This window comes from Myotis davidii, unplaced genomic scaffold, assembly GCF_000327345.1.
Source record: "Myotis davidii unplaced genomic scaffold, ASM32734v1 scaffold499, whole genome shotgun sequence".
In the NCBI taxonomy this organism is placed as follows: Eukaryota; Metazoa; Chordata; class Mammalia; order Chiroptera; family Vespertilionidae; genus Myotis; species Myotis davidii.
In genome coordinates, this window is record NW_006290677.1 from 364,238 (window position 1) to 376,052 (window position 11,815).

The 11,815-nt window shown below is 34.2% G+C and overlaps 1 protein-coding gene across 2 annotated transcripts in view; it reads left to right on the forward strand.

Moving 5' to 3' along the window:
• Positions 1-4,582, forward strand: part of PCF11 (PCF11 cleavage and polyadenylation factor subunit) — a 24,429-nt gene extending 19,847 nt beyond the window's left edge. For both annotated transcript variants that reach the window (XM_006763741.2, XM_006763742.2), the window contains exons 12-16: positions 122-305; positions 1,697-1,852; positions 2,216-2,308; positions 2,828-2,863; positions 3,472-4,582. In XM_006763741.2, coding sequence (XP_006763804.2) covers positions 122-305; positions 1,697-1,852; positions 2,216-2,308; positions 2,828-2,863; positions 3,472-3,687 — 685 coding nt within the window. In that variant the 3' untranslated portion in view covers positions 3,688-4,582. The remainder of the gene's footprint in view (positions 1-121; positions 306-1,696; positions 1,853-2,215; positions 2,309-2,827; positions 2,864-3,471) is intronic.
• Positions 4,583-11,815: the final 7,233 nt, after the last annotated feature.

An 11,815-nucleotide genomic window follows, 5' to 3' on the forward strand; every position in this document is an offset into this window, starting at 1 on the left:
TTGTCACATAATCATGGCATCAGCATTATTAAAATAATAGAAAATGGAAACATTTGTAATTGTCTTTTTTTTAAGTCCATTAAAAACTAAAGATTCTTTTTTTTGTTTTTTTTTGAAACAGACGTTATGATAGTGTTATAAATCGACTGTACACTGGTATTCAGTGTTACTCTTGTGGAATGAGGTTTACAACATCACAGACAGATGTTTATGCAGATCACTTGGACTGGCATTATCGGCAAAATAGAACTGAAAAAGATGTTAGCAGAAAAGTCACTCATAGACGTTGGTACTACAGTTTAACAGTACGTACTCCATATGTCTCTGAACTGTCAACCTTTAAATTCTATCATTCTAAAAGTATATTAGTTTAAATCAAGCATGTCAAAGGCTAACACTGACCAAATAAACAAGGGTTAAGTTTATGTGGGCCGGAAAAAAACAAAAGCTTCAATTTTCATAGAAACGTAGGTTTACGAGATATGCTGAATACAAAGGTCTGAAATACATGATTAATCGTTAACATAATAGAACATTTTAATAAAAATTAATATTTCTTCTTGAACATTAACTTATCAGACATTGAATAACTGCACAAATTAATAAGCATAACACAAATAAACCCATTTTTCTTGTTCTCCGAAAGCGAAATATTTCCTGTTGTACACACCAAACAAGTTAGTCCAAGACTAATGACGTGGCAATTGGCTGCTAAAATATTCGCTGCTAGTGTTAGTGGAGAGAAATGGTGCGCCAGTGTATAAGGGAAATGAATGCAGCACGATTACAGTGATCAGTCATTAGTGAACGTTGTAGTTCATTATTAATAATTATGTATAACAGGATATTGTAAAAATTAAGTTACAAAATTTTTATTAAAACGTTTCTCACATACCATTATATTGGTTGGGCCACAAATATATTCATTGTGGGCCACATGTGGGCTGCGAGTTTGACATGCTTGGTTTAAATAATTGCTGGGATCTAACTTGTGAATGTTTTGAATAGTATTTGACCTCTAGAATATAAAAGGTGTTTTAAATAAAAGAAATTTGAACAGTATGTATTGTTTTTTGTTGAAATTAGAGAAGAACACAGATTTCTTCTAGGTCTAAAATTCCAAGTTGCTATGACTGATTTTTTTTTAATTGTACATAAAATTTATCTTTTTTAAATTTAGTATTTGTAAGTCTAGAGGCAATGAAAAATTAATATTAAGGTCTAACGTGTAATTAGTGGCTTTATATTGTCTATTAGTTATGGGGCTCAAAGAGAATACATAATTTTATTTACTTATTTTGACTCTTTTAAAACAAATATTGTTGAAAGAGAACACATAATTTTATTTTTTTTTAAATATATATTTTATTGATATTTTATAGAGAGGAAGGGAGAGGAATAGAGAGTTAGAAACATCGATGAGAGAGAAACATCGATCAGCTGCCTCCTGCACACGCCCCACTGGGGATGTGCCCTCAACCAAGGTACATGCCCTTGACCGGAATCGAACCTGGGACCTTTCAGTCCGCAGGCTGATGCTCTATCCACTGAGCCAAACTGGTTAGGGCGAGAACGCATAATTTTAAATAATATTAAGGTATATTGTAGAAGGCATCCATACCTTTAATTGGCATTATAATGAGTAAAAGTTTAGGAACAAACGAAAATATCTTCTTTTAAATCAACTCCTTTTTAGGACTGGATAGAATTTGAGGAAATAGCTGATTTGGAAGAACGTGCAAAGAGCCAGTTTTTTGAAAAGGTGCATGAAGAAGTTGTGCTCAAAACTCAGGAAGCTGCTAAAGAAAAGGAGTTCCAAAGTGTACCGGCAGGGCCAGCTGGAGCAGTGGAGGTAAGAAAAGAAAGTTAAATTTTCTACCTCTGGTCATGTCGCTCACTTTAAATAAACATATTTATCTACATCTCTCTTTCAGTGATACTAAGATTTCATGTAAGCTTTACTTTTCAGTTGTACTCTAATATGATTTGACTTGGGGTTTTATAACCACTGTAGTTATTTACATAACTGATAGCAGTGAAATGTTTGCTTTTTTTCCGTGGAAGAATGCAAAATTCTGAGAACTTATTTTGTATCTGTTGTATGTCAAACATTGTTTAAACTTTTCAGAAAACTCAAATCCTTCCACTTAATGTTTATGTATTTTTACTTAATGTGTTCTATTAGTACATTTCATTTTATATTACTCTATTTTAGAGTTGTGAAATCTGTCAAGAACAATTTGAACAAATCTGGGATGAAGAAGAGGAGGAGTGGCATTTAAAGAATGCCATTAGAGTGGATGGAAAGGTAATTTTCAGTTCTTTATAGGAAGCTTTAAAATTTGTGTTTTTTTTTGTAGGAGTAGTTCACCACTTTGAAAGAAACGTTTTTGTTTTTAATAAAAAAAGGTATTTCAGAGGTATTGGAATTTAGTCAGTGTTTGAGTTGGAAGGGATCTTAGCAGTCATCTTGTTCTAGACTCATTTATATAAGAAGTTGCATAACTAATTAATGATAAACCGAGGACTAAGTCTTCTGAATCTAGTTAGTCTTTCTGCCTAATCACACTTCATATTCTAAATTTGTTTCATTGAAACTGTTATTGCCTTGAAAGCATACCATGTTACCTACTTAAATGCAGAAAGCCAACTGTAAAGAGAAATCAGAATGAAAAATGTTTTAATCCATTTTTGTAAACAACTGATTTTTGTCTTCTTTCCAAACATAGTTATCTTCTGGTTTAAATTAGAAAAGAAAATCTTACTAGAGTAGCCATTACAAATGAATATACATGTGAATATCTACTTTTTTTCTTTTTTGCTCCAGATTTATCATCCATCATGTTATGAAGATTATCAAAATGTAAGTTCTTTTTGGTTACTGTTCTCATTAACATTAATAAATTGTTATTTTTTGCATCAGAGCATCATTGCTATTTTAATCTTATATTGGTGTTAGATTGATAGAATCTGATTTAAATTTCTTTATTCCTTGCATTCCATTCACTTCAATCATGATGACGTCTTTTACTACAGCACTAGTCATAGAGAAACGTGAGGAAAACAAAGATTTGAAGGATCATGATGGGACTAGGTTTCTAGAATTATGGGTAGCATATACTGCTTTTTTTCTTACATACTTCACTCAGCCATGTAATATAGGAATACTTTTTAAATGGTCACACATGAAATCTGAAAAAGATATCAATGTGTTTCCCTTAGAAATTCACACTTTTTTTTTTAATAGTGACCATTTTTTTAATCCAAACAATGGAACAGAACATACTGCCTTTCAAATATTTATTTCATGGGTTCAGAGAGGCAGTTTGGTAGATATATGTAGGCCATCAAAAGATTAGGCTTTTTAGTCTTGTTTTGTGGGGAAGCAGGTATTTCAGTTGCATGTGGTATATGAATGTTTCTTTGCCCATATAATTGTCCTATAAAACTCATTAAATTTTCACTTTGTAGACATCTTCATTTGATTGTACACCATCTCCCAGCAAGACACCAGTTGAAAACCCTTTGAACATTATGTTGAACATTGTCAAAAATGAATTGCAGGAACCCTGTGAAAGTCCCAAAGTTAAGGAAGAACAAATTGATACCCCACCAGCTTGTACAGAGGAGAGCATAGCAACACCCACTGAAATTAAAACTGAAAATGATACAGTTGAGTCAGTTTAAATAAAATGAGAAAGGTATGTTTTTCTTTTTTTAAAAAGCTGCTGTTTGGATGTAGGTGAAGAATTTTTTAATGTATATATAGAACTATCTATATAAATTGTCTAGCTGAGGCAGGGCCTTCAGCTATTATTTGGTTAATAAATACATTTTAGTATTTGCCTATCCTACTGACTGCACAGTTTCAGGTGCTTGTTGTGTGAAAGTTCTGTAGATGTGTGCAGATTTAACAAAATGAAATTGTATGTGTAAAAATGTACGATTTTCACTTGTGAAACTGTAAATTATAAATAAAAAATATTTTTGCTACCCCTGGAGTGTAATATTTATGCACACCATCAAATAAAGACAGTGTTTCTGTACTTTTTATTGGGTGAAAATGGAATTAAACAGCAACCTCAACATAAGATTTTTTTCTGGTAGTTCTCATGATTAAAGCAAAGTCTAAGTTAGTTTTATCCTTCAAAGGGGGGTTGAGAGAGAGCGCTGCAGGACTTTTCTCAAGAAAGCCAGATTTGAAAAAATTTTAGAAACAATAGGACATTTATGCATATATATATATATATTATATATATCTCCAGCTATAGAGAACCATTCAGATGTCCTTTTTTGAAAAATATCTAACGAAGCAACTTTTATTCTTTAACTTGGACATTGATGCCATCAAGTAATTAACGAATATATTTAAGTACTAAAGGTGACTTTTTTTTAATGGCATTTTTCAAATTTGTCACAATTTAATGCAGTGAACATATTTCTATTTTAAGTTACAGGGGAGTCTGTAAGAATGTTCATTTGAAACATGGTTAACCTTTTTCATTTGTTGGTTTTGACTGAATTAGATGGATACCATGAGATGTTAATATTCATACATGTAATAAATAGAATGATTAAGAAACTTGGTTTGTGTCTCTATTTCTTGAATGGCTTTAGCTTGTGACTTTTCTTCAGCTTTAAAACATGAAGTGGCACTTAAGAGCCTTCTATTGGAGGAGATAGGCATATAAAACTAATGAAAATTATAGCTTGTTGAGCATTTACTATGTGGTAGGCATTGATAAACATTTTACATATATTCCCTAGGACTTAAAAAAAATCCTATGATAGATGGTATCCCCACTTTACAGGTGAAATTGAATCACCTACTTAGGTGTAGAACAAGAACATAAAGCTGGCTTTGCTTCATTTTTGTGAACACAGTTTCTATAGTTAAGAAAAATGCTAGGATAGAAATAGGCACACCGAACCTCCTGGAGATAGGTTAAACAAGGCTTTATAAAGATGGTGATAGTTAAGCCTTGGGAGATAGCTAGCAGTGGAGTCCAAATTCCTGAGAAGACTATGGAGAATGAACAGCAAATGTAAACAATGTGTTTTTAAAAATTAAATTTTGTATGGTTAAAACCCAGATTATGTAGTCTTGGTCATAAGGATTTATTACACTGACAATGGGAGCCACTAGAAATTTTAACAAGTAATATCCTAATCTGCATCTAAGGTTGGATTTTCATTTTCAAAAAAATTTTAAGAGAGACTTTCAAATATAGAGAGGTCCAGTAAGAAAACTGGTTAACTATGTACTGGACTTTAGATGAACTTTTGAATATACAAGCATGGAAGAAATGCTGGGGTCTTGAGTTGAAAAATGTAGGAAGTTTCCTGTTGTGCCTCTTTTTGGGAAAGCCATCATAGTTTTTATCAAATGCTTAAAAGTACATGACTATCGCCCTGGCTGGTGTAGCTCAACTGGTTGGAGCACTGTCCCAAATCCTGAAAGGTGGTGTGTTTGATTCCCAGTTAGGACACATAGCCAGGTTGTGGGTTTAAGAGGTGACCAATGGATGTTTCTCCCTCTCCAAAATCAATAAAAACATACAAAATTAAAACAAAATACATTTCAATTAAAAAAAAGTATGTGAAGTCAAATGGAAGGTGGCATTTAAACCTAGAATACATAAAGTATCTGTATAAAGGAAGAAGTCTCTGGGGGAACATTTAGCTTTGCAGCTAATTCAGAGCAGAATTGAAGTAAAATAGGAAAACCAGTAATGAGGAAAACATTTCAAAGACTGGGTAATCAGGAAAATAAGGGATTGAGAAATTTCCCCTAATTATTGAGTGCCAATGCCAGTTGTGATGTGTGGGTTATGGGACAAGATAAGAGCTACTCCTAAGAAATTTAACTGGAGATTGAATTGTGGTTAGAACTCATTGGAAAGAAAGGTTGAAGAGATGACCAGTTGTAGCTGGAAAGACTATCGAAAGCACAAGAGAAATTAGCTTTAGAATGAAGGGACAACTTGGCTGGTATGGCTCAGTGAACCAGGTCACAGGTTCAATTCCTGGTCAGGGCACATTCCTGGGTTGCAGGCTTTATCCCCACTGTGGGGCGTGCAGGAGGCAGCTGATCAATGATTCTTATCGTTCTCTCCCTCTCCTTTCTCTGAAAAGTTTTTTTTTAAAAAATAGAATGGACAGTATTAAGATGGCCACAGATTTGGGGTCTGGAATTGAGAATTTCTAGTTTTTCTTTGAAGTAGGCGGCTAGATTTAGGGTAGTGATTTAGATACTTCCTCCTCCTCCAATTAGAGCTGTGCACTAGAATGACAGTGAGTGTTAAGAATAGATTACTTATCTCTGGAGAGTCACTTAATAGATTCTCATTCAGAAACACCTCTAGTATTTAAGATGCTCCATAATTATACTCAAAACTAATGTCAATTATATGAAGTTCCAGCCTGGCTCAGTGATTGAGGACCTATGAACCAGATCAGTTTGATTCCGTCAGGGTACATGCCAGGGTTTCAGGCTCAATCCCCATTAGTAGGGGAGCAAGAGGCAGTCAATGATTCTCATCATTTGTTTCTCTCTCCCCCTCTCTGAAATCAATACAAATATACTTTTTAAAAAGTTCTAAACAATTCTAACGAACAGGCAAAATCTCCTAACTGATCTAGAAGTCAGAGAACACTGAATTTTAGCCCCAAAAGATGGAAAAATAAGTTACAACATAGCACTGGGAACTAGAAATAATTTATACTGCAAAGTGTAGCAAGGAAAGCTGGAAAACTTAAAGATGGAATATTTTCATTTGAAATGAGTTTGTGAGAATAAAAGGAATTGCGTATTTCTTGAAAACTACAAATTTCACTGTTTATACCCTATACAACGTCAATTTACCTACTTAAAACTTTCATGTTGTGGAAAATACTACAGTGACCTGTTATTCAGCTAATAACAAGCTTTTAGGGATAAAAATAGGACCTAATTACCTATTAAAAGATTCTCATATAACAGCTTAACAAATAGAGAATTCTATTTTCCTGGCTGGCTTTCTTTACAGCCTATTTTAGTGCCTAATAAATGCTCTGAAAGGTTTATACAAAATACTCAGGAAAATATGAGGCATCTAACCATGTCTCCAAGTGAAAAAATTTAGCTGACTAAAAAGGTAATCTGGAGGTAGAAATGGAAAGTCAGACTATTGTCAAGGCCTGAACTTCAGCAGCAGTAGTTAAGTTTTTCCCTAATTCTATATGGGGTCAGCTCCCTGAACTAATGGACACTTCGTTGGGCAGGTGAGGAAGAAAAAGTTAAAGAAAAAGCCAAAAAGCATCAGTGGGATGCCCAGAGGGAGAGCAAGAAGGCCTGGAAAGCATGAGGGAACAAAGTAGAGATGGTTACCAAAATCCTTAGTTCAATTTTTGGTCAGGGGTTGGCCCTATTTCCTTCTCTGGAACTAGATGCAGACCTGATTAATTACCCAACTTTGGAAATCCTAAGGTAGACAGGTGGAGGACTATCCATTTTTACTAGTTGGAATCATAATCTTCCTACTTACAAAGGGTTCCAATTATCTGGAATGCTGATGCCCACTTCCCACCTGAAAAACTTCCTTAATGCCAGTCCCTTACTTACCTTGAAAACCTATGCAATCTGGCTCTTACATCTTGGTTCTTCATTAACATTGCTCTCGAGTATTATGACGCCTTGCCACAACGAATGTGCTTTTATTAGCCTCTTAACCTCTCCTGGCCCATGTACTCCTTAAAGTATCTTTTGCTTTATGTGACAATACATGTCTTCCTGTGCTTTGCTGTTTTTACTTACAAAAAGTTAAATTTTAAAAATCAAATTTAAGTACAGAAAAGTCTTCTTTCACATCCTCTTTCCTGTTACATAAAGTAACTGCTGAGTTAACAATTTGTTAGGTTCTTTTTTCATTTACCATTTCTTATAACCCTTTCCATGTTGCTAAATGTACATAGATGTGTAATTTAGCCATCCTTTCACTGATGAATATTCAAATTTCTAATTATTTACCATTAAAAAGTGTTGCAACGACTATCCTAGTACATATAAGTTATTTGAATATTTTACAACTCGATAATTGCTGGCTCAAGCATAACGTACATTTGGAATTTTGACAGTGTGAAATTGTCCTTCATGGGTCCCACCACTTTAGTTGTTCACCAGCAGTCTTCAGAGTACTTGTTTAGACCACCTCTAAACATTCATTATCCATAATCTTTTAGTTTTTATCATTGTGATGTCTCAACAGTCTGAGTTTGAGTATCCTCTTTTGCTAATTTGCTCTTGGTATTTTTATCATGTTTTTTGCTAATTCTATTGTTATTCTTTCTCACTGAAAACAAATTTTCTGTATTGTCTCTTAAGACTTTATAATTGTTAATAACTTTAATTCTGAAATTTCTGTATATGAAAATATTGAAGAACTTATATTTCTCTATTTGAAAATCTCTGCCTCTATAATGGGGTTATTTCTGGACTCTAGTTACACTAATCTCTTTGTCTAGTCCTGTTCTAATACCACCCTGTTCTAAATAGTCTAATTTTATAGTTCTAATATGTATGTGGGTTAAGTCTCATTAATTGATCTTTTCCAAACATGTTTTGGTTAACCTAGCATATTTAATCTTCCAGATAAACTTTAAAATCATCTTGCCAACTTCCACTAAAAAATTACATTAGATTTTTACTTCAAATGCAACAAATTTACTTTCAGGAGAATCCTATCTGCAGTACTGAACCTCCTCACACAGGAACATAGCATCTTTCCCTTTACTCAGTAACATCCATAAATGAAGTTTTGTTTTTCCCATGTAGATTTTGCTTATTTCTTCATAGATTTATTCTTAGATTTCCCCACTGTTGCTGCTAATGTGAATGAAATCTTTCTTTACATTTACACATTTATTTTAGTTTATAGGTAATCTTACTTCTGTATGTTGCCCTGCTAGCTCTCCATCTTACTGAACTCTTTTCTAATACTTAATATTTTAGTTGTCTTATATTTTCCAGGTAAACAATGACATCACTTGTCTTAATTTCTTTTTTTCCAATTTCATACCTTATTTATCTTGCTTATTATTACACTGGGTCCAAAATTCTCAGGACAATGTTGACTTGCAGGACTGATAGTAGATAACCTGGACTATTAACATTAAATGTGTTATTTGTTCCTTCAGTTAAGTAAGCTTCCTTTTATTACTTAATATGAATTTTATCTTCTTTTTGAATAAGTAATAGATGCTAACTTTTCAAGTGATTTTTCAGTATCAATTAAGATCATATAGTTTTTCTCCTTTATTAGGAAATTTTCATTGCTATATTGTCTAATGTTAACCCATCCTTGTACTGGTAGGATAAACCCAACTTGGTTATGACATTATTCTCTAAATGCACTGTAGGCTTTATAGTTCCCTTAGGATAGCTGTATATACATTGATAAGTGAGACTGAGATGTAAGTTTTTTCCCCTCCCTCTCCTTATTTATGATACTTCACAGTGGGAAAGTATTCCATTCTTTCTGCTTGTTCTTGGTAACTTTTGTCAGAGCTACATAGGTCATTCTTTTATGATTATCAGCTTATTAAGGTTTTCTAACTTGAACCAATTTTTTTTTTTGAAATTTACATTTTCCTAGAAAATTATACATCATTTTTCAGGACTATTAGTGTAATTTTACACTAAATCATTTCTGATTTTCAAAAACCCTCATTATCAGTAATATGTTGCCTTTGTTTCCAGTATTGTTTTCGCTCCTTCCTCAGATCTGCTAAGTGTCTATTTTTTTTTTTTCAAATACCAGCTATTATTAGGATCAATTTATTTCCTAGTCCATTTGTTTCTGTTTTATTTTTAAATCCTTTAAAATTAATGAGGGCGTTTTACTTTTTCTACTTTTCTTCTGTTTCTTTTTCTAATCCTTCCTGTCATGTCTAAGGATGTGCTGCCTCCTTCCCTCATGAGTTTACCCATACAACAAAGCAAAAATGAAGCCTTTATCATTATTATACAAGTGGCTACAACCACTATATTAATTTGGAGTCAGTCATAGTGGGCTCCAACTCCCCACCTAGTTATGTGATCTTGGCCAAGTCTGAGCAGTTTCTTCATCTGTGAAAACAGGAATAATACAGGTTAAGTTTGAAACTATTTGCAAGTCACTTAGCATAGTAACTGTTCCATATTAATAATTCATCAGATGTCTGGTAAAATGACTAATTCCCAAATCCCTTCCAACTGTAAAAAACTTTACTTTCAGTCTATCACTTCATTCACCAGAAAATCAACTCAAAAATCCACCCACTCACCCACACAAGTTAGTAGGCCCTTCCCCCCCTTGAACCAAGTATTCTAGATGTCAGAAACTCCAAGATGAATAATGAAAGTCTCTACCTTCCAGAAGCTCAGAGTCCTTGAGGGGGAGGGGTAAGGATCAACTGTTAAACAGGTAATTATAATACAATTGATAAGTGTTTGATATAAAGGTTGTGGGAATTCAGAGGCTTTGAGGAGTATGTGCAGCAAAATCAAAGATCTAGGTAGAAACCCTAATTCAGGTACTTATTACTTACTAGCTGTGTATTCTCAGGCAATTAACTTTGCACTTTATTTGTAAAAAGCAATAGTAATACTATGCTGGTAGATTAAGGATTAAGTAACAAATATGAAGAAGCACTTAATACAGTGCCATACTCATCATATGAACTCAACAAATGGCAGTTAGTAATATTACAAGAGGCTATGGAACTTAAAAAAAAGGCACTGTAATTCAAGAGAGTAAAAATGGGGTCAGGGGAATTTCCCAAATGCGTTCACAGCACAAAACCTGTGGCGAGGCACAGGTCAGGGGGAAGAGGGACTGAGTGAAAAAGGTGAAGGATCTAGTACAGATTAGTAGTCACAAAATAGTTACAGGAATGTTAAGCACACCATAAGGAATATAGTCAATAATACTGTAATCACTATGTACGGGCCAGGTGGACACTAGAAATATCAGGGGTATTATTTGGTAAAATATATGACTGTCTACCTCCACGCTGTACACCTGAAACTAATACAAAATAATAATGAATGTAATTGAAAAATAAAATTTAAAAAATTTTGTAGCAAAAAACCCCACAAAAAACCAAGGTAACAATAACAACAAACCCTGTGGCAAAACAATAAAGATGGGAAAAAAAACCAGGGTGAGAGGGCAATCAAGCCGAGTGATGCCCTTGGAGGGCAGGTAATTTTAATTTCTGTATTCTCAGCTGCTAGTCCATTTTCATACATTTGAGCCATACTTTTACAATAAATAGTGAATGGAAGAATGCACGTTAAGCAATAGGCTTGGAGAAAAAGATCTGGACTAAACTGTTGAAAGTAAATATTTTACCGTGAAAGGAATCTTGGATTTGAAGTCAGAAAACCTGAAGCAATCTTTTGACTATTGACCTGCATTTTTACACTGGCTCTACCACTTACCTGCTGTTTGGCCTGAGCAAAAGACTGGCACCTTCAATCTCCTCACCTGTAAAATAGGGATAGCACCTACCTTACCAGATTAGTGTGAGAATTAAGTACCAAGCGAGCGATTTTCAAAGGGCCGGGCACTAGTAAGCACTCAATAATGATACCGGCTGCAGCTGCTAACTTCTCCGCTAGGTCTTTTTCCATATTTGTGAGAAGTTAGGGTTAAGAAGAGCTTTTCTTCAACATTCCCAACCTGCACTGAAAAAAATTACACTTGGTTTGCCAAGGACGAAAGGCCCCGCCCGGCACGCGCCATACAGGTCACCTACGCAGACGGCAGTCCTGGGGCCTCCACCCGAGCGCGGG